General features: G+C 38.9%; 1 protein-coding gene across 1 annotated transcript; it reads left to right on the top strand.

Annotated features, from left to right (window-relative positions):
• Window positions 1-21,592: 21,592 nt before the first annotated feature.
• LOC148029165 (phenylcoumaran benzylic ether reductase IRL1-like) lies at window positions 21,593-24,335 on the top strand. The gene is made up of 5 exons (XM_087687924.1): window positions 21,593-22,062; window positions 22,627-22,761; window positions 22,921-23,158; window positions 23,243-23,446; window positions 23,575-24,335. The coding sequence occupies exons 1-5, from the start codon at window positions 21,886-21,888 to the stop codon at window positions 23,736-23,738; spliced, it is 918 nt and encodes a 305-aa protein (XP_087544050.1). The 5' UTR covers window positions 21,593-21,885; the 3' UTR covers window positions 23,739-24,335.
• Window positions 24,336-24,640: the final 305 nt, after the last annotated feature.

The raw sequence follows: 24,640 nt of genomic DNA, 5'->3' as shown, positions 1-24,640 counted from the left end.
CTTGCGTAAGCATCTACCAACCTCATTCAGAGAATTGGCCATCCCCTTGTGATCCAATCACAAGATCATACGACTCTGCACTTATTGCACAAGTGTCGCATTGAACTATGGGACTAATCTACCCATCAAATGGAGTCACGAAACAATCTGTTCTTAATTACATTAGGCTGACGTTGTCAGTCCTAGGGTTCCAAGTTCCATCTTTTTAGCATAAGATTCTTAGGGACAACCCTAGATCACATCTTAAGTATGTTCCGATGTCCCTACATTCGGTGAATGTGGGCAAGTATTTAGGGTATAGGAGTTTCGGTTTTAGCAATACGTGTGACTAGGTCACATATTAAATCCTAGTGAGTTCTTTGGAATTGAATTAACTCTTTCTAAATCGAGTACTCCGTGGGTTTTGGTGTTTAGGTTTATGCCGATTTAATCTATCTATTTTTGGCGATAATTACACTATCATTTCCATAACCATATGACTCATTGTTTATGCGTAAGTTGATTTTCAATCCTAACTTATCGATTTAAGATCAAGCATAGGTTAGGTTATAACCTAATTCTAACTAATCAACTTGCGAACAAGATCCACGCTAAACAAGCAACCTTTTACTAGTAGTTATGCAGTTGAAAAAACGATAATTGACCAATTTATGCAACCTAAGAATCATTTCATGCCTTGCTTTTTTTCGCATGGATTATTAGCACTTTCCTTAATAACTCATTGCGAAGAAGATATCTCCTAATAATGAGACATGCAATTTATATTTCCATGCCTAAACGGAGTACGTTATCTTAATTCCGTTTTGGAAATGTGGGCAATAATCTAAGTTCAGTTCATTGAATGCACAAAAACTAAATGCATATCAATTTTCTGCTCACTTTATTTTTGTTTGTTTTCTTGGAAATACTAACGACTGAACTTGTCCGTCGTAAGCTAACTCTTTTAAACTAACCAAAATATTTAAGATGGGAAGCACATCCTATTTCCAAAAAATCATCTACACGTGATTGAATTATAGCAACGAAAAAATAAAAATTAGGAAGGAAAACCTGGACTTGTGGTGAGATGTCCACGTGGATGCTAGGAGACGATCCTCCTGTGGCTGCACCTTGGGCTTTCTTAGGAGGCATCGCGAATGCAGCCTTTCCATCGTGGATGCAGCTTTGCGAATTTCCTTCTTAAACTCCATCATCCTTTACGAGTTTCTTTTGCTTCCCTTCGTAGAAACTCTTTGAAGGGATGGGTGTGTGGAGGAGGGAGAAACCACGGAAAGGGTTTAAAATCCGAAAAGGGGGTATTTTGAAAACCCTCCGCGCGAGTAAGGCTCATTAAAGCCACGGGAAAGGGCTTAATGGCCTTTTTAAAGACTCACAAGGAAGGGGAATAAAAGGTGTAGAAGACCCCTTTGGATATAGGGGATTGCGTATGGGGGGGGGGGGGGGGGGGGGGGGGTTAAAAGAACTCATGAAAAGCCCTTCAAGTCAAATGTCGGGGGAGGGGGGAGGGGCTTGTAGAGTCCTTATGAGGGAATTCGTGGTATGAAAGGTCTAAAAAAGGGAATTTTTACACGGGAAAAAGGGGCCTAATGGGGCCCTTAGGGGGGATTTAAGATACGGGAAAAAAGAAAGGGCTATAAGGTAAAAGCTTTTGAGGGGGTGGGAAAGGGCCCAAGGGGTCCAAGGGGCTAAGGGAGCCCTTAGAGGGATTTTAAAGACACAAGGAGAAAAAAAGCCTTTAGGTTAAAACCCTTTTATGAGGGGGCCGGGGGGGGGAGAGAGAGAGAGAGAAAGGTGGAGACCATCGATTGCTGGCGGCGAAGGAAAGGCAGCTCGCGCTGATGTGGGCAGGGAAATCAGATGGCAGCGGCAGCTGCTATTGGCGATTGGCGACATCCCCCTTCACCTGCACAGCAACCCACGATCGTCTCCTCCACAAGCAGTTCCTGGCTCATCACTCCCTCTCTAGCTCTATGGCAGCGGCCACCTTCAATCTCTCCCTCCCTCACGAATTGATCACAAAGGCTCACTCTCATGATTTCACACACGGGGTATCTCCTGGCGGCCACCCCTTCAGCCTGCGCCCCCTCAATTTAAATAGGGGAGGGGAGGGGGATCCTCCCTCCCCTGCATGGCATCACGCATGGCTCTCCCTCATTCCAAGCTCCACCAAGGAGCTTAATTACTCCTTCTATTCCCCTCCCCCTCCAGCTCGTTAGTCGGCTGGGGGGGTAAGGGGAATAAAAACAATTTGTCATTTATCCAAAAAAATTATCCATATGACTTATCCTACCCTAAGAGGGGTTTCATATGCGAATGGCATATAATCATTTTGGATTTGTTACATAAAACCCTGATTTTTTTCTTCTTCTTCTTCACCATATGAGTCTACTAAGAATAAAAGAGAGTATAGCGTACATAATATACAAATAGTCTATAGTGTGAATAAGTTAATTAGAGAGATAACTAGATAGATATCTTATAACTTGGGTAAGTGGATTAATTGATGCCCAACTATAAAGTATCACTAGAATGATATGCTGGTGTAGGTACCAACCATGTTAGTAATATGAATGCAAAAATGGTCGTTCAGGTATGTGAGTGATAGCTCATGTTTTTTTTAACATCTCAACACTTGTCCTCAAGCTCAACTCTATGATATGCACTCTAAGTAAGCTTCAAAAACATTGAAGCTTTTATGCTCCTAGGGCCTTAGTAAAAATAACTGCAATTTACTCCTCTATGTTCATATATATGAGATCAATGTCATCTAACAAGACCTCTACTCTAATGAAATGGTAATGAATCTCAATGTGTTCCATGCATGCATGAAATACTAGGTTTCTAGCCAATTGTACACTACTCATGTTGTCATAATAAATGATAGCTCTCCTATTTACATGTATCCCCAAATCATCAAGTCGCATTTGTATCCAAGCCACCTTTCATGCTACAATAGCAACACCTCTGTACTTTGCCTCTATACTCGATAATGCAATAGTGGATTGTTTCTTACAACTCCAAGTCATAACCCCATTCCCAAAGGAAATTACGTAGCCATTGGTAGACTTCTTATCAGTAGACACATTGCCTGCCCAATCTGCATCAATATAGCCAAATAATTGCACCACTGACTTTGCCTCATAGAAGATACCATAATCCAATATGGCCTTAAGGTATCACAAGTTATATCATACATTGTCCAAATGAGGCTTACCAAGCACTTGCATAAATTTACTCTCAAAGCCAATTGTGTATTTATAATCTAGCTTGGCAATAGTAGTGAAAATCAAACTTCCCACCATCATTCTATACATTGTGGGATCCTCCAATATCTCACCCACATCAGAATTTTTTTTCACATTTTGATCCAATGATAGTGAGATTGGTTTACAATGAGCCATGTAAGAGCTGTCATTGTAGTGGCTATAGTAAAAGGTTGGGTTTTGCATCAAATGGATGTAAAGAATGCATTCTTGCATAGTGAGAGGCAAGAAGAAGTGTACATGGAGCAACCACAGGGTTATGAGAGTATGGCTCACTCAGATTATCTACATAAGCTATGTGAAGCCTTGTATGAGCTAAAATAGGTGCCAAGAGCATGGCATGACAAGATAGCATAGTATATTGTCTCTATTGATTTCCATGTTGGAAATGTAGATCATTCACTTTATGGCCATCAAAGTGATAGAAGCATTTTTGTGATTGTCTTGTATGTGGATGATTTGATTGTTGGATGTGATAATGTGCAAGAGGTGAAGCATGTGAAGAGTCTTCTCAAGCAAAAATTTGACATGAAAGATTTGGAAGTGTTGAAGTCCTTTCTTGGCAAGTCTATGCATAATGTTTGGCAACTAGTCTTGCCTTATACCTACTCACACTACTATCTACATTATGTACTTTGTAAATCCACTTACAGCCTCTAGCTTTCTTCCCCTTAGGTAGTGGCACCAAATCCCAAGTTTGATTTACATCCAATCTAGCCAGTTCTTGATCCATGGCTTTCTCCCAATGCATATGATTAATAGCTTCCTCAAAACAAGTGGGCTCAAGTAATTTAATAACCTTGACCATATACACATTATGGCAAGCAACATGACCAGCATATATCAACTTGTTTATGGATACCTTACTTTGATTGATCTCTATGCTTGAGGAGCACTCTATGACCCTTTTGCATTAGCCATGTTTTTCCTTACACTAGGCGTCCGAACAACTAGAATACTAGACTTCTCATGGGTAGTCTAATCAGAGCTATCAGACTCACCATTTACATGTGAATAGCATGTAGAAACATCTGGCACACCAAGTGACTCAACCACCTTTTCTTTTTCCTCGTGATACATTTTCTAAACTTGTAGAAGTGCTATTCACATGCAACTTGCCACTCCATGGTCTCTGAATAGACTTATTAGAAGATGACTCATCTGGCCTTCTCAATGTCTGTGAATGTGGACCCATATTTTATGCAATCACTTTTTTTACATCATTTGTAAAAATCCATTTTTTAGTACCATATCAATTGCTCATCATTAAAACATTTGTAACCTTTTTGCTCAAGGGAATAGTCCACAAATACACACTTTTCAACTTTAAGATCATCTTCTACAAAGCAACCATTTTGATTGAACTTTACTTGCATTCCCTGCTCAAGCATTTGCCTAAGAGAAACCTTCTTTGTGATGTTACGCACATCTAGTACATCAACAAAACACTTAACTTTTCCATCTTGCATAGACAATGGGTTACTCCCAATATGAGTGATAATATGTGTTGTCTTGTCACCTGTTTCAACAAAGACTAGTATTTTAGGATTTTTCATTTCTCTAAATAATTCTCCATGAGATGTCATATGGTTAGAGGCACCTAAGTTCACATACCATATATCATTAGTCATTACATCTTATGTATCTTCATTTACTACAGTCATCATGTGTTGCATAGCAAACAACTTCTCATTTATCAACTCAATCATTGGTAGACATATAAGGCTATCTTCCCCCATTTCTATATTTCCATATCTTTTTTTAATGGAAAGTCATATAAAATATAACCTTTCTGATCACAGCTATAGCATTCTCTATTATCATAACTTGCATTCCACTTGTCATGTCCTCTATGGCTTCCCCTACCTTGAGCTGACATCTACCACCTATATATGATTGCTCTTGTGAGTCATGAGACTACCCTTGATTTTGCACATAATAGCCACCATTATGGCCTCTACCACCCCAACTCTACCTCTACTTGTGTTAGAGTAGAGCACATCTTCTGAACTATTCTTACTTTGTGACAAAGCTACAACATGACTCAAATTTCTCTCTTGAACTACTATTAACATTACATTTGTAAAATTAGGGATGGTGTCTTTCATGTTGATGGAGGCTCAAAACTACTTGTATTCCTTGCCCAAGCCATCCATATATGTAGCAATTACATCATCATTATCAACCTATACTTTAATATATCCAAGAGCTTCAACAATGCTCTTAATTTTCAATAGACAGATTACTATGCTTGACATTGTTTTAACTCAGACTTGAACTGCAACTTCCTAGCTTTGATATTTATATTAAAGGGTTTGACCAGGTTCTTCCATTCTTCTATAGGGACTATCTATATCATGTATATACGCAATCATATTGTTTGAAACTGTGATGGAAAGCTAGTACATAATGTTTAGTGCACCATGATTCCATTTCTTAAATATCTTAGCCTACTCAGGCATGGCATTTTCCTTCGATAACTTTGGACCCTCAATATTATCTCCTTCAATGTAGTCCCAATAACTTTTATCCATAAGGAAATTAGTCAATTTGAAATTCCAAGCATGAAAGTTGTGCTTACCAAATTTGTTACTAACAATCTAATTAAATCCCTCAAATATTGTGCATTAAAATCCACAAATTTGTTTTTATCAAAACAACATGCTAATTTGAGTAAATTGTCACTCGTATTGAACTCAATGCATAAATCCACAATAGGGTTTCCTTATAGGCTCCTATGCTTACGGCTCACAACCCCTTGCTTGAATGTCCCTCTTATACCTTGAAGAGAGAGAGAGAGAGAGAGAGAGAGAGAGAGAGAGAGAGAGAGAGAGAGAGAGAGAGAGAGAGAGAGAGAGAGAGAGAACACACACAGAGAATGCACACAAGATAGGAAACTGAAACCCTAGTCTTACTTCTTCTTCTTCATTATATGAGTCTGCTAAGAATAAGAGATAATACAATATACATAATATACAAGTGGTCCATAAGATGAACACACTAAGTAGAAAGAGGGCTAGATAGATATCCCATAACTTAGGTAGGTGGACTAACTAATATTTAGATGCAAATGTATCACCCGAATAATATGTTGATGTAGGTATTGACCACACTAGTGAGATGAATGCAAAACAATCATCCATGTATGTAAGTGTCAGCTCATGTTTGTTGATCTTAACATCTTGACAAGCCACTTACCCTGACATAGCATTTGCAGTGGAAGTTTTGGCACACTGTATGGCTACACTTGGCTGGTGACATTGGGATGCCATGAAGGTTATCATGAGATATCTAAAAGGCACTATAGATATATGCATTTGTTATGGTGGCCAGGATACCACAGTCATGGTTACATTGACTTTGACTATGCAAGACATGATGAATAGTAGAGAGTCCACCTCTACGTATGTCTAAAATTTTGTTGGAGGTGCGATTTCTTGGATGTCAATGGTAGACCTTGGCATTACTGTTACTTCTATACTACATTTGTATTTTATGAGTGATATTGAGTTGGTCAAGAATCTAGTCCTCCATATATAAAGATAAAGCACATTGAGGTGTGCTATCACTTCATTAGGAAGGTGGTAGAGGACAAGCTTGTTGCACTTGTCAAGATCTCTCGACTAATGAGAATCTTGTAGATCTACTCACTAAAAGTCTCTCACTGGAATGTGTTGCCTTCCTTAGGAAGATGATGGGCATAGGATGATATGACATCTATTTCTCATCTTATTATACTTTATGTATATTTGTACATTGCCAATTTTTACTTATTCTCTCCTCACTCAAGCCACATTTGCATTTAAGTAGGAGGTTGTTGGGAGTAAAGATGCATTTGCATACACCATCATGTATTTACAACACACATTGTGACTGCACACTTGTATACTATAGGTGGTAAGCGTCTAACACTGTCACTTTATTATTTATTCTTTCTATGACTATTGAATAAGGGAAGGCCAGTCACTCATTATAATGGCTGGAGTTTCCACATACATTGTCTCTCTCTCTTGCTCTTTTGCTCCATCTACCATAGCTCTTGCTTTACTCTTGCTTCCACTTGTGTTGGGCTTTACCTTTCACCTATGAGCACCATCGCCATATTTGTGACCATCTTCAATGATGCAACTACCATAGGTACTCCATGTTTTTATATTGTCGAGTTTTCTTTGACCATAGCCATCGAGCCTACCTTCTTTGACTATTTTATTATTATATGTGCCACACACGATCCTTCTTTGAGTTGTGATGCATGGTGTGTAGCGCATTTGGCTCATGTGTCATGATCCTTGTAGTTTGGTACCATAGACTACCATCACCTATGTCCTATAAAGGGATCGAAGCTTGCACTTTAGCTTGCTCATGCTCGACCCTCATCACAGCTCAAGACTCTAGTTCATAAAAGCATCTCGAATGTCAAACACTTAAACATTACATTTGAACCCAAATTAAGACACAAGATCCCTTGGTTGCAACATTGGCACTTAACCTTAAAAGGTATTGACCACTCGAAGGCATTCAAACACATAGCCATTGTAGTCCTAGATGGCTTGAGTTGGAATCACTGATTAATCATTAGACCAATTGAGTGCTTAGTATAGGCTTTAGGATCTAAGTGCTAATGGAGGTACCACTTTAGACTCATTTTGACCACTCCTCAAGCTTGGATGCTCTTGAATTCCTCCTTCAATTAGTGGACACTTGTTTAATCAACCATGTCTGAGTTACTGAGTTGTTTGCAAAACTACAATAGGACCATTCACATAAAAGCACTGGAGTGAGCTTTGCTTGAGTCCCCCCACTATACTCAATTCATATCATAACTACAGTAGGGCCATTCACATAAAAGCATTAGACTTGGCTTCACTTGAGTCCCTCCACTTGATTCAATTCAGATCATAAGACTATGATACTCAACCCCTCAATTAGACCATAAATCCACTTGACTTGATTTTAGATCCTAAGCCTACAAGACTTAACCTATCGATTGGACCACAAACCCCCTCGAGTCCCCCCACTTGACTCGATTTAGATCCTAAGACTACAAGTCTCAACCCCTGAATTGAACCATGAACCCACTCAACTACTTATTCATTGAGAGAAATTAGATGATCCCTCATGAGACCTACCCACACAAACAGTCAATTAATCAAGCGCCTCCCCTATGCCCAAGGATTATTACTCTAGTGGGTCTATTTTAAGCCTCGATCTCTTGATCAGGTCAGGAAGTTCCACTCTCAAGTCTAGAGGGCTTAGTTCCATTGAGGACACTTTACACTTGATACTCTTGAGGAGTCCCTATTAAGCCCTAGGCTCGTTGAAACCTTGGATTTGACAAGTTGACTTGAGATGCTACTCGATAGGTCAAGACTCAAATAGGTGGAGTTGAACTTGAGAGGATTAGAGCTACATAGTTGGCTACTCTTAATTAAGTCCTCCACCTTGAACTTGTGAGCTAATGACTAACCTGATTAAATAAGCCTTTGAGTGACCCTCCACATTGGGGCCATAGACCCTTTGAACCCAAAGTGAAGCACTTGAGTTGACTTCTAAATTTGTGCCTAAATAACCCAAAGGTCTTGAGCACTCAAGCAAGAAATGCTCAAGGATGTTAGAGATGGCAACTCAAGCTGAAAGCAATAACTCAAGCAAACAACAAAGGACTCAAGTGAGAAGCAAAAAGGCTAAAAAGGGTAGAGTCATTGTTAATCTGGACTATTTTTAAACGTGATATCATTTTTAAAAAAATCATGTTTGAGCACAAGATCAATTGGGTTATTCATTGAATTAAAAGATCCTTGCAATCGAGGGGCAAACATATATAGGAGCAACTAATATATGTAAAAGGAACCTACTGTATGTAGATACCCAAAAATCTAAATCAATAAGGGTTGATCCCATAAGCTTAAAAGGAACTTCATAGTTAATGATGACTAACATAGAACAAATACCCAAACATTAGGTCATTATGGGCTAAGTTGCACAAATGCTCATGCAATTAGAGAAGAGGATACCATTCAAGGTTAAGGGCCACACTTATATCAAATCATTTATGATTACGCCATGAGGATAGGAAGTCAAACATCCATGATGGAGAAGGAATGACAACTAAAGGACATGTTGGCAGACTTGAGTGACATGCTAGGGAGTTTTTGAGTGACAACCAAAAGAGATACTAGTGAGAAAACCTCAATAGACATGGAATTGTAATATCAAATGCTAGTGAGATAGAGCAAGTAGACCCTTGATAAGCTCATGGACATGATTATAGCATCCCAATGCTAGAAGGAGAGCATGTTGTGAGAAATAGATGATTAGAAGGCTATTACTACACAAAAGGCTTGCAAGGATGTCTAGTGACTTAGTGTAAAGCAAGTTGCTCAATGGTACTAATGCCTTCCACGTTAGGACTCGCATGGCCAACACACTGTTTGCAAGATTAAGTGTTGCACCTTGCTCCAAGGATCAATAAAAAATCACCTTAATTTTCTAGCAAATAGAGTAAAGCAAGGGATGACACATATAGCTTCATAGAGAGCAATTCAAGTAGGTTTGCAAGGCTAATAGCCTCACTTTAGGTGTGAAGTGGGTGCAGGCCTTCAGACTATGCTTCAGTGATAAGGGGAAACATGGTTCATAGGGCTAGATGCAATCAAGAAGTGCCGCTTCTTGATTCTTATGGACCTAACATAAACATGAGAGGTAGAAGATAACAGATTATGTGTCCAAGGTTTAAAGCTTGTACAAACAATCCTACATCTATAGAATGACCTAAAGATTATCTCTCCAAGCTTTGAAGCTTGCACAAATGAATCCTAGCTATATAGAATGACCTAACCCTAAAGCAATTTATAAAGCCTTAGTGAAGAATATATGCAATGAAAAAATCTATAAAGATATGGCTAGTAACTCTATCTTAGATGAAACAACCTTAATGAAGTTCTAAATAAGGTCATGTACATTGATTACTTGTACCAAGAGAGAAATCATGATAAAAGGGATAAAGCAAGGAGTGATGCAATCCCCACTAGAAAGGCTTAGTGTCACCCAAGACTTGCTCGCCATTTTCAAGCAGCAATGATTGAAAACAACCAAGATCATTGAGGCCCTAAAGTAATGGTGCACAAATCAGATGTCATATGTGTACGTAGCGAGCGTCGGAAGGTCCCCAAGAACAAAGAACTCTACTTTGCTCGAGGATGGATTCTTCGTCTCCTCTTTGCGATAGCCCCTCTTCTTCCTTCATGCACTTCCCCCTCTTCTTCCTCCCAAATAGCAGAGGCGGTAACGGCGATGGTGAGAAGCTCTCCTTCTCTCTCTTTCTCTCTTCCTTTCCCCCTCCCTCCCAAAGCCACGATCTCTTTCACTCTCTCTCAAAATCTTTGCGACAAAATGTCGCACTCGGGTTTCATCCACTTTTCTTTTCTCAAAGTAACATCGCTATTTGCATCGCTTAGCAATGCTGCTAATTTGCATCGAAAACGCCCATCACTATACCCCTATTCCCTTGTACTCTCTCTCTCTCTCTCTCTCTCTCTCTCTCTCTCTCTCTCTCTCTCTCTCTCTCTCTCTCTCTCTCTCTCTCTCTCTCTCTCTCTCTCTCTCTCTCTCTCTCATTTTTCTCCCCTCTCTCTATCCCTTTGCTTATTTTATTATTTTCTCTCTCCTATTTTTCTCTTTCTTTTTTCCTCTCTCTCTCTCTCTCTCTCTCTCTCTCTCTCTCTCTCTCTCTCTCTCTCTCTCATTTTTCTCCCCTCTCTCTATCCCTTTGCTTATTTTATTATTTTCTCTCTCCTATTTTTCTCTTTCTTTTTTCCTCTCTCTCTCTCTCTCTCATATGAGGGAGGAGGGAACTCTACGTAGCTAGATTATGCAAAGGGGACATTAAACACGTTAAGGATTATTGGATTGACCACTTTAGATTTTGATGAGCTAAAACATATAACCACACAATAATATGATTTATGTTGTCTGGAAGGAAATGATTATCATGCCAATGGTTAAGGGATGCAATGGATCGCTAGTAAATTGTAATTAGGGGCGTCTCTAATATAGTAAATTTTGGCTGGTCTCGAGAGTGCAAAAGGAGATTGTGCATCTGCCTACTACGCATCCACTTCTGAGCATATGTTTAGTCGGCTAGGAGAAAAGGCTCAAAAATATCTCCTTCATCTTTTGGACAGTTGGAAGGGTGACCACATGGAAGGGAAAGCTGCAGACAGAGTAAACTCTAGAAACAAGTGTGAAAATAACTTCAATAAAATAATCCTAATCAAATTAACCTAAGCTCTACAATATACATTGAGCATTTAAATGTGCAAATTGAATAAACCTAATCAATCAAATATAATTCATACAGCTATGATTGCTACTTCAAAATGCGCATTTATATTGTATATACTCTAGTACAGCCCTACATACTACAAATTAAGTACTTCATCACCTTAATTTACAAATTGATTAAACCAAATTATAAAATAACATTGATATAATAGAACTCACAAGCCTTGAAATGGTTTGATCTTAAGCTTTCAAGGATTTGAACCCTGCACAATAGCACATGCATGCTATTGTCCGCCCATCACCCTAATTTGCACATCATTGAATATGCCAATCCATTACACGAACACAATGTCTATGCTCTCCCCTTTCTCCTCCTTTTCCACTCTACCCTCCCTCCTCCATCCACCCCTCCTGAAACCAAGAATAACTGCATGCCAATGCAATTATTGATAAATGTACAATGCAAGAAAAAGCAATGCCAAGCACACAATGCAACCAGTAACAAACAAAAAAAATGCAAAATAGCATCGTATAGAATCGTCAAATGCCTCCCTCATAAAATTTCAAGAGCTACATTGCGTCAATCATCCTGAAACCCAAAAAACAAAAGAAAAAAAAAACTTACGTCAATCTCCATGTGTGCTACAAATTTTGCAAAATCATAACAAAGTTTGTACTATATGCCATGCAAACCTACATACCAAGAGCAAAGTCCCCTCACCGACTTTTTGAATAAAGTCTTGGTACAAGCCATTCTCATCTACAACCCCATATCCCTCTGCCTGCTTGTGTGCACATGGCAACAACCTTTGGGGCAAATGGTAATGACATGTTCAATTTGCATAAAATTCACCATCTGTTTTTTAGAATCCCAAAAGTGTTTTCCACCTTTACTTGGCCTCTAGCAATTTGTTTGACAAACATGTTTTTCTCTCTAAGGTCATGCCCTCCTTTTGACTTGAACGCCTTTAGCAAGAAACTTGTGGGTTTATATGTCAAGTCCACTACAAGATATGGCATGATTTCTTGTGCATGCACTTGTATAATCGTTTCACTTAGCACGTGGCAAGACTTCATTTGATAAAACACTTTTGAAGCCTTGAAGTTCATGGAGTCATATGTCCCACCCAAAGCTGCACAAACTATATTCCAAAAATAACTTCCTTGAGCAAACCACTCCCTATAAGAGCAAGGAGTGGAATCCATGTTTACAAACATACTATGCTAGGAAATGCCTATATTCCTTTTTTTTTTAGCCTTATGGGTGTGCCATCAATGGCTTCGTAGATATTGGGGAGACAGGTCAAGTCCTCAAACTCTACCATGATGATCCATAGATGTTCCCCAGTTGAAACACTTAGTAATTTCCTAGCAAACATACATGGCACACACAATCTATTCACAACTAGCTATACATATTTCCTAATTGTTAAGTCACCTGTACCAAAAATCTTGGCCATAGACCTAGTAGACGAGTGAGTGCCTAGACGACATAAGACACATGCTAACATTAGATCCAATTGTATGGGTTCCCTAACGAGAGCTCTCTCATTGGAACATGGCAAGTGTGTCTCAATCCAAAATTTCAACTCATGAAATGTTGTATATGACATACAGTAGTATGTTGCATATTGATGTTGATTCTCTAACCTTGCATTTGACCATACCTAGGAGTAGATGCGATTTTAAAATGCAGTCCACCTTAGAAAGCACCATCATATGCACGAAGAATACATTATCATCCCTACCTCTACCAATACAAATAATGAGGCCCAATGATAAATGTAACACACCATCATTATGATGTGTTCATCCACACCATCTACACTAGCAACTACCTTCACTTATACTATGACTGCTTCAATTGTAAGCATACAACATGCCACCTAAGAGTGAAAACCTCCCAACATCATCCATCCTACATGCAATAAACTAAATGTATATCTAACTCCATGCCCTTCTCTCTCTCTCTCTCTCTCTCTCTCTCTCTCTCTCTCTCTCTCTCTCTCTCTCTCTCTCTCTCTCTCTCTCTCTCTCTCTCTCTCTCTCTCTCTCTCTCTCTCTCTCTCTCTCTCTCTCTCTCTCTCTCTCTCTCTCTCTCTCTCTCTCTCTCTCTCTCTCTCTCTCTCTCTCTCTCTCTTTGTGCATGTGTGTGTGCCTGTGTGTGTGCAGGGGGGAGGAAAACATTTATTTGAAAACACGGACAATATCAACAAGATGTTGTGTTTGAGTGTTACCTTTTGTCGAGCAAGCAACTTCGCAAGGTTGAGCTGCATCTTCATATACATCTCCATCTGTCTTGTCTCCTTGTCCAATTACATTCAAAGTTGTTAGTCTTCATGTTGCTCATGACGCTCCTCGACCTCTCTTTTAGGAGCCACCCTGGCCTCATTCATGATTTGCATGGTTGTGCACGTATGTTCCATTCCTTCCCCTAGGGCCTTTGATATCAAGGCCAGGGAGCCTTTCTTTCTCTCTTTAACCTTTTATCCCTTGATGCCCTTGGTTGGTTGGAATGTGTTATTTGCTTTTGTAACGTCCTTACCTTTGTCTTGTTGTTTTTCCAGTGTTCGATTGGCATATGTTGGCCCTTGTATCTTTATCACAATACTACCAACACTACCAAGGACTATGACACAATGAGGGGTGTACGACCACAAACCTTCAAGCATGACAAAGTATTGCCATCTCGAGGGAACACTCCCAAAAGTAACAGCTTTATTTTTCTCCTTCATGCACTTCTTTTGAACGGTTTATATTCTATTTTTCACCTATTCTGTCATAAAAGTAGCCCCTACTTCCTCATTCACTCTCTCCGTGATTGCATCCCAATCCTTTGGGTCAAAAGTTCCCTTTGTATACATGAACCCATTGCTCCTCATAATGTTTCAATAGTAGGGTTATTTTCATATCACCCCATAGCTAGCTCTATTTCTTAGTGACATCTTCATCGTCATCGATCGGTGAAGAAGTCGTATCAGCATTTTGGGATAGTGCAGGGGGTCAAGGTTTCTTTACCCACTTCTCAATCACTTGTGGGCCTACTATCTTCTCCATACGCTATGGTGCTAATGGACTTTTGTGGAGAGATTGTGAAGCATGCAGTGCTGGCTCAAGTGGTGGTGTGGATGAAACTTTGACAAGGGGAGGGATCATGGATGGCGGCATACGCACAGGTGGCAAAGGCAATGGTAGTGGACTTGCGCAAGTATGATGTGCTAGTGAGTGATGTGTGGTTGGGGCACCCTATGGAGTATGCAATATGGATGTGAAAGATAGGTTGGGAGGTAAAACATGAAATTGGCTTGGTGACACAAAACCCATTACATCATCCTTGTGGTATATTGGCTATCATTTGTCATAGATGTTGGCAGAGGCATGGTGTGATCCATGGCATCTGTTTTTGCAAGGGTTACTCAATTAGAACTAATGCAAAGTTCAAACACACGAAGTAGCTAAGACTTGCACTTGAAGAGTCTTTGGTGTGTGCAGTTTATACACTCATATGTCTCCCATGTAGTGAGTAGTGACACAATATGTAATATTGATACCAATAATTCCTTATATGTTTAACAAATCATACTTATCATACAACCAAAAGCTTTGTCTTGAAAAAACTCGAAGGACATAAGGACTTCCATTCAAATCACTTGGAAAATGCAAGAGTGTAAAACATTAAAGGACATTAGCATGGAATGCGACAAAGTTCAAGCAATTAATGTAGCCACTATTTCAAAGCAAAGCATTATAACTTGATGCCTAAACATGTTATGCTCTCCCCCCCCCCCCCCCAAAAAAAAAAAAAGAGTATGATAAAGTGCAAGCAATTGAAGGACCTATGTTGTACGACAAAAACCATGTGATCAATGAAACCATGATTGCAATCAAAATTAGAAACCAATGGAAGTGTCTGACATCATGGCAAATTCCTTAAAGGACCATAGCGATCAATTTTATCATATGATTACAATTCAAAGTCTATCAAAGGACATAAAGACTTCCATTCAAATCACTTAAAATGAGAGCATGCAAAACATCAAAGGACATTGGCATAGAATGCAACAAAGTGCAAGCTCTTATTCCAAAGCAAAGCATGCTAACTTTATGCCTAAACATACTATGCCCATCCAAACAAAGAGTATGATAAAGTGCAAGACATTGATGTAAGTATGTTTCCAATCAAGAATAGAACCAAATGCAAGCATCCAATAAAGCACAAATTCCCCAAAGAACCATAGCAATCTCTGATGTATGATACCAAATCAATAGCATGACAAAATGCATGCGATCAATGAAGCCATGTTTGCAATCAAAATTAGAAACCAATGCAAGCATTTGACGTCATGACAATTTATTGAAAAAGGACCATAGCAATCAAATTCATCATATGATCACAATTCACACAATTAGTACAATTTCATCTTATTTTTACAATTCATACAATACTATGTAGAATGCATGCAATTAATTCCACTCATGTGTGTGCATGTGTGTGTGTGTGGAGAGAGAGAGAGAGAGAGAGAGAGAGAGAGAGAGAGAGAGAGAGAGAGAGGTTTGAAAGCCAGTTTTTGCATAGTTTGATAGCTATCAATTTGTAATTTCTAGGGGGTTAACAGTAGTTCATACTTTTTAGGTTGGGGTGCAGGATAGGTGGAGAGGTACAAAATATGTTTTGATCCTGAGATGGTATAGAATCTCAAAATTTAAAATATCATTTGTCGCTTGAAATGTGCATTATGCTTGAAAACAGATTGTGTTCTCTATATCAATTAGCTTATTTGATAGGAAATCTGATGTGATGAAATTTTTATCATGACCATTTTAGAACTTCGATTATGGCTACATGAATGTTTTCTCTAGTCATTGCCATTGCCATCCATTTTGTTTATGGTCAAACAATACTTTCATCTTCACTAAGTTGTTAAACTAGCCTCTAATCTTATTTTGATGGGATCCTTTTTGCACTTCAAATTTGCATAACATATGTGCTCTATACTTTTGCATGAAAGTGGAAGAGATACTAAAGAACAAATTTAGGCTTAGAATCATTATTTGGTAGTTAGTTATGCTCCAAACATAGACGTATCTTCCTTTACAGCTTGTACACGTTCAATATGTGAACATAATTTCCAACACATGCACATGATTATTGTGTCATCCCTCTACAAAAATATGATACACATGTCTTGGTCTCTAAGAGTGAGATACATATTTTGCGAATGCCTACAAACAAGATTTGGAAGTCTATGGCCAAATTTTTTGTATTGGTGGCATTATCATAGTAGATTGAAAAAGTGCTATCACATAGGATACTAGGTTACTAAATTTCAAGATGAATGGGATATATTCCCACCTTTATAATTTCATTCCTTTTTTTAGGTACTTGTTGAATGATGTTGCAAAGTCATGTGAAGATATTAAAGATGTATCAACTACATTTTAGTCACTTGCTTTTCTTGACCAAATTACCACATACTTTTACTTTTATGAGTAGCCTTTCTTAAGGCCTAACATTGTGATTTTAAATTCTCCCCTTCTTCTCTCCCTCACAAAGACATTACTGCATCAAATATCAATTGAGAGGAGGATATGCATATTTTACTAAAATTTAGTTTGGGGCAATCCCTTATGATGCTTTATCACATTCTTAAACAATGCAAGACACATGTCAAGTATGAGAGAGATTCACAATTTATTTAAAATTGAGAATTGCTAGGCCTCTCTATTACTAGTACAAATCTTGTTTCACACAAAGAGAGGATAGGATATGGATTGCATTCCAACATGTTAAGATTAGTGATATGCACCCCAAATGTCTCAAGAACACGAGTCCTCGAGTTCTACATTATGTGTGACATAGTATTTTGTGAGCTATTTTGGGAACATGATCTCACAAGTAAAATCTTTGTTATAACATGATTTAATAAAAGCTAAGTGGTGTTGCATTTTGTAATTTGCAAGTGTTTTCTTAAGGAAGGGTTTTTGCTAAGTAACTATTTATCTTCTTCTTAAATCCCAAGATATGTTTGTGAAATCAAATCAACCTAACCAAAGAAAGACAAATGGAAAGGCCTTTTTATTTTGGCATTCTATTTTTCATGTTTCAAAGGCATTGAGAAGAAGCATGCAATTCATAACAAAAGACATGATTGGTGTCAAGACATGACAAATTTGAGGGTACATTGTGAAGAAAGACCAATAGAAGATTACAAGCATATAGTACAAAGAAGGTTCAATGAAAATTAACAAGATATCTCCAACTTCTTATGGGACTTCTTAAATTTCACCTCAAATTTCAAAAGTTACCAAGATGTCTTCATATTTGTCAATATTTCCAAGACATACATTGATTATGGGGCTAAATTTCCCTAAAATATTACCAAAATTCTCAATGTAGCCCCATAATTTTCATAAAGATTTATTGATACATAGTACTTTGCAAGTTTTATGAGAATAACTATGGTCCACTGATTTAAGATATGACCTAATGCTTTTAAATGATGTGATATAATATTGATTATAAAGACAAGTGCAATCTCAAGAGAGCTCGTTCATGATGATTTTTATCTAGCACTCAAATATAGATCCTTCTTGGAGAAAAGAATGGAACAAACGAGTTTCAAAATGGTTTGACAAAAAAAGTAAACATGATATTTGGTAATCTTGACATTTGTGGCTCTCCCATATGCAAATTTTACGCTTGTATTACAAACATAGCAAAACACTAGAAAACATGAAAAAACTCAATTTTTAATGAGTACACATGAAAATAATAACATAGATAGGCAAAATATGACAACCTTGCTTAATTGAACCTTGGCTTTTGTATCTTGTAATGAGGTAAATGTTGGGCCTAAGATATCTAATGTAGTGGTCTCACAAAAAAGAATGTAATTTGTCACACATTAATTTGTTGAAAAACTATCCATTCCCAAACATATAATAGATATTCTATTTCCTTGGGAGAATTAGAAAGGCGTAATGCAAACCTATTTGGCTTACACTACAACATGTGGTGGATGTATTGATCAGAGCTTCCAACGAGAAAGTCAATAGAAAATACCCTTGATATATGTGTTAGTATTTGTGCTAGTACGTACATTGGTATACTTGTCAAATTTTCCATTGATAGATACAGGTAGATATTCTAAAAAGTATGCCAACAAACATTCTAAAAAAATACCAACACGCGCTAAGGGAAAAATACTAGGCTAAGAGCATCTTCCCTCCGTACTTTTCACTCTCATTGGTTTCTTTGCTTGCTTCCCTTTCAAATACTCTCTCCCTTCACACTTTCATTGAAAAAAACCATGGTTCAAGGTAGGTTTTGTCCTTTTTACATACGTGCTCAGAAAATCTAAATTTTGAGCTTTCTTATGACAAATCAAATAAAAAAAGTGCGTGTTAGCAAAAAGCAAAACATTAAAAAAACTCTTACAATAATACGAACAAATTTTGAGAACAATCACAATGTTATCAACAATAATACATGAACAATTGAATAGCTTGAATAGGAAACATTAACTTTATCACAAAGTAGATACAATATGTTTTAACATAAATAAAACTTAACATATTGAATTTGAGTAAGATAAAAACGTGAGAGTTGGAGGGGTTGGTCCTGCCACCTATAATATCAAACAAGGATCCAAATAGGAAGGACTAAGATGGAATTCTTACACTACATGTGTCAAAGGATAGAACCAATTACTATACCTATCACCAACCCTTGCATAGTTATGTTGTCGGATTGCATGAGAAGGTGTTAAGCTTGATGGATGAGACTGATGAAGTGCACCACTCTATATAGCTTTAGTGGTAACAAAAGAAGGTAGGAAGAATATGAGGCAACTCTTCATTTACATGGCATTGTAGCATAGAGGAAGTGTCTCAAAGAAGATATCAGAGAGAATCTTACTACTCTTCAACAGAAACACTTGAGATGACTAATGTCATGATCTCATGACCTGGAATATGCTTTTTGCATATAATCATTAAGTGCATTACTTAGCCCACAATGATTAGGGAGATAAGTAGAAGAGGTCAAGATGAGAGAGGTCGGAGATACTACATTAAACAAGCTTTGATGATAGTGGTAAAACTTATAACAATTGTAATGGAAAGAGGAAGGTAGCATTGAAAACATGTAGATAGTGGAAGCGCTTATAGAGATAAGACAAACTAGATTTGTAAGGGATGGGAGTATAAATGATCAAGTACAGAATTAGGGTGGTACTAGGCTTTTAGGAGAGAAACAAATTATCACACAATTAAGGCATGTGGTATCATCACAGAACAACTGCCACCATGATACCATGACAATGACACTATTTGACAAATCAAATTCTTAATTAGTGCACAAAATCTTTAACAAGCGAAGCATTTTAGATGTGCAAGAGAAAAGACTTAACAAGTTTATGGGTACACATAATTTAACTTCAAAAATCTCAAATTTGTCGAATAATTAGTTATTTTTTAAAATAGTTCACAAAATCAACTTACAAAATAGTTAAACGTGTAACAAACCGTAACAATTTTATAGCAATAGATAAATTATATTATAGAAGTTCCAAATCCATAATAAAGTGGTCTTTGTTGACACGACACATAAATTTTAAAAAATGGCAACATGGTTGTGTTTTAGTTAAGGAATAGTACAACAAAGTTACACCAAGTGCCAATGAGGGGAGTGGGATTTCTTTACCCCTCAAACCCCCCACAAATTGTTGCTAGGAGGAAAAATGTGTTATTTAAGTAGTTGTAAAATTTGTAGAGCATAAAAACAAACTTATAAAACTTCAAATATCTTGGTAAGTATTGTCAGACATAATAACCTTCGGACCTTGGCACTTATTGCCCTTGTTCGGGACACACTAATTAATGGCCCCGTCATGGGTGTGAGAAATGCGGGATCTAGAGCATGGCAAAGACGGAAGCTATGGTGGATGGAAGATGAAGATACTACTCATGTTGACATTGACAAAGAAGACAACTGTTACACAAGTGAATTAGGTTTCAAGATTGAGACTTGAACTCATAAACACAATCTTGTGTAGGACTGACAATGACACAGAGACTTGACAGAAAGAGACAAGTACTATTGCATTATCATCATATGAAAGTGATAGTCAAGTACATCATTATATAGGATTGCTTGGTAACACATTTCATCACTGTGCCTATGGGATCTGTCTCTCTTCCTAGAATGAACTGCATCTTCCTAGCCTAGTTGTTCCATACAAAGGGGCATACATAGGGTGTGATTGGCAGATTCTCAACAATGGGCTACTTGCCCGGCCAAAGGTTATTGTTCGGGACACACTAATTAATCGCCGTCTTGGGCTACTTGCCTGGCCGAAGGTTATGTCAGCATAACCTTCGGCCAGGCAAGTAGCCCAAGACGGCGATTAATTAGTGTGTCCCGAACAAGGGCAAGAAGTACCAAGGTCCAAAACACACTAATTAATGGCTGTCTTGGGCTACTTGGCCAGCCAAAGGTTATTATGTTTGACAAGTACACACATAGATTAACTTATTATAAAATGATGAAATGTATGCACATTACCGGGGTTCTTCAATGGTATCTTTTCAAGCATCTATAGAAGATTGCAACTTGTGATTGGTTATTTGGTTGTCATTACATATATTTTGCACTTGGTTAACCCCTCATTAACACCACAAATTTTGTGCATTGTAGTAGGGGGACCCAAGAGTTTACATAACCCTAGTCCTTTGATACCCAACTAGGGACAATAGTGTTCTAGTGCTCCTAATAAACCTAGGTGTGACCTAGCCTTAAGTGTCAGGTTTGGTGAAGGAATAATAAAGACAATAATACAAAATCAATTATAAAATTTCAAAGTGTGTGAATGGGTTGTAACCCAGTTGGTTTGAGAGCAAGTTGAGTTTCATGGGCTTGTGAGTTCAAACCTTGGATTGTGTTTGTTTCGTGTAACAAATATCTATAACTATCAGGCCTGTGTAAACCTACTAGACCTTTAATAAGTTGAGCAAGGTGATTGTCAACGTATGTGGCACATTATCTAGATTTCACATTATCTTGGATTGTCAACGTATGTGGCCTCGTTTTTCTTACCTGCAACTCGAATTCAACTGAGTACCTTCGTCGCACTCTCGCACACATAGGAAGAGGGAGAGAGACACACTGTGTGTGTGTGTGTGATTGCTGACCATCACATCCGCCATAGCTAACCAGCTCCTCTTCCTTGGTGTAGTCGGTTCTGTAGCCCTCCTTGTGAGTATCCTCGCAGCTCAACTGCGACTCCAACCCTCCTCCCTCTCTCCTTCCCTTCTCCTTCTGAGGACCCCTTCCTCCGCCATGGGTGCTAACACCCGTGTCCTCATCATCGGCGCCACCGGCTACATTGGCAAGCATGTCGCCAGAGCCAGCATTGCCGAGGGCCACCCCACCACTATCCTCATCCGCCCGGCAACCATCGCTGCTAAGGCCGAGCTCGTCGAGTCGTTCAAATCTCTCGGCATCAGGCTAGTCGAGGTCTGGGCACTATTCTCTTTCATATGTAACATGAATTTTCCCTTCTCGGTATCAGGGGTCGACTGGCCCCGCGGATATAGCCGGGGTTTTTAAATATCTTTTGTGGGTAACGGTCAGTCATTGTTTTCATGGGAGGAAGCCTACAGTTTTCTTTGATTCATGTTTTATCCTAGAGTTCCGATACATGTTTTATCCTGTGGAATTTGCTCGATATCTGCTGCCCAATTTGCCCCTTAAGGGGCTTAGTTTTGCTTTGTCTCATCGCAGCGAGTTGACATCTCCAAGAAACAGGGCTTCTTTTTGCATTGTTTTCTCCTACGGAGCTCGGTATCCCGATCCTTGCCCACTAGGCACTATCTATCGAGCTAGGTGTGGCAGGGTGCAAGGGGGGCTGTGTCCCCTGATTTCTCCTTGCGGGGCTTTGCAGTCCATTGCTTGCTAATCTAATGCTCATGATGTTCTAACACCTAGTGCAGGGCTTGTTTTTAATCATGGAGTGGTCCTTATTTACTCATTGCTATTTTAGGAAGCTCTAATTTTCCCTTTTTTATTTGGTTTTTGCAGGGTTCCCTTGATGACCATGCTAGCCTTGTTGCTGCCATCAAGGAGGTTGATGCAGTCATCTCAACCGTGGGAGGGCCTGCTATCCCTGAGCAAGAGATGATCATCACAGCCATCAAGGAAGTGGGCACAGTGAAGGTAGGGAAGCCTCCTTGTGAGCTCCTTTAGTTGTGCTGCCTCCGGGTGCATTTCATTCATTCCATTCCATCGCCTCTATTTTGTTGCTGTCCTAGAGGATAACTATGCTATCCCCATTATGAGATGCTAATCCTGAGGGCATGTCTTTTTGGACCGCAGAGATTCTTGCCCTCTGAGTTCTTTAATGATTTTGACCGTGCCAAGGCTCTGGAGCCCGTGAACACTATGTATGCGAAGAAAGTAGCCATCCGCCGCAAGGTTGAGGCTGCTGGAATCCCGTACACTTATATCTCAAGTAATGCCTTTGCAGGGTATTTTCTCAGCAATCTGTTGCAGTTTGGCAAGCCTGCTCCTCCCAGAGACAAAGTGACCATCTATGGCTCAGGGGATGTCAAAGGTAGTGGCTTTGGTCTTGTTTTTCTTTGGTTTTACTGATGGTTTGGTTGGCTAACTGTTTTGGTTGTTTACTTGGCTATTACAGCCATCTTTGTGAAAGAAGAAGACATTGGAACCTACACAATCAAGACAATTGATGACCCAAGAACTCTTAACAAGATTGTGTATATTAGACCACCGGCCAATATTCTGACTGCAAATGAGGTTGTGTCCCTGTGGGAGAGCAAGATCGGGTCAAAGCTAGAGAGGGAATATGTGAAAGAGGAGGATATGATTGAGTTGATCAAGAGTAAGTGCTAAGTGTTTGCTGTCACTGCTGCTGTTTATGATAACATTACGTTAGGATCAACATTTGAATTGGCTTGTCTCTGCTAGATATTGCAGCTAAGAGACTTTTTTTCCTGCTTGTCACTGCAGCTTCACCAATTCCTATGAATATAGTGTTGGCTACACTCCACAACATCTTTGTGAAGGGTGTCCAGTACAATTTTGACATAGGGCCTGAGGGTGCTGAGGCATCTGAGCTCTACCCAGATGTGAAGTATACTACTGCAAGCGAATACCTTGACAAATACCTTTAGTAGTTGCAGCTATCATCCTGCATGGTTAAAATACTTAAATAAATCCGATGTACTCTACTTAGCCTTGGTCTGTTGGGAATCTGCGATATGGGCGGGATTTGCGATACGTCCTGGGGTCAGGAAGTGAAAAAGATTGGACGGATACTGGGCTAACCGCAAATCATTACACAATAGCAAATTAAGCAGATACCGAGGAGATTGGGCTTGCATACAGGAATCAAAAAATTTCAGCCCATTGTCGACGTTTCTTAGAAGAAATAAATGAGGATGGAAAGCATGAATGTTTTTTGGCCTTTGAGTGACCTGGAAAAGGATAAAGAATCGCATGCACAGAACATTCTATAGAAAAGGGACTTGGACACCAGGTCTTCCCAATGATCATACTCTGCCAAATACTCATGGATGATATTCAATATACTCATGGATGATAACTTTAATGATTGTGTTTATGATTGGATAGGTTGGCACATCATTTTGAAAATGCTAGAGATGATTGGCTTCGATCATCATCATGATGTTGGAATGATGAGACATTTTACCAACACCATTGCTTAGGTTTACATTAATGTTTGGCTTGCCTCACCTTTTTTTTTGCTTCAAATGTGCACTCAAAAGGACGTGCCCGGGGCCCTTTTGCTTTTTGTGATAGTTTGATGGCCTCATTATCCCTTGCATAGGAATGGCCTATCCAAGGGGGGGGGGGAACACTCTCGCTGTCCATGCTTTCAAAGGATCAAGAGGCCATTTTGGATCATCCATTACCCAGATGTCCCCCCCCAACCCTCAAATTTGAAGGGCACTACACATCTCTTCTATTTGAAGGGAAAAAACAAGCTTGTCCTCCTTTAAAGATAGGTAAAAATGAAGATTAACCTTCATAAAATAAGTATGTTTTTTAGGCA

Source organism: Lygodium microphyllum, chromosome 11, assembly GCF_053477565.2.
Source record: "Lygodium microphyllum isolate KBCC chromosome 11, Lygodium_microphyllum_v1.1.10, whole genome shotgun sequence".
NCBI lineage: Eukaryota > Viridiplantae > Streptophyta > Polypodiopsida > Schizaeales > Lygodiaceae > Lygodium > Lygodium microphyllum.
Note: the sequence above shows the minus strand (reverse complement) of the source record. Positions and strands in the feature narration are given on the sequence as shown.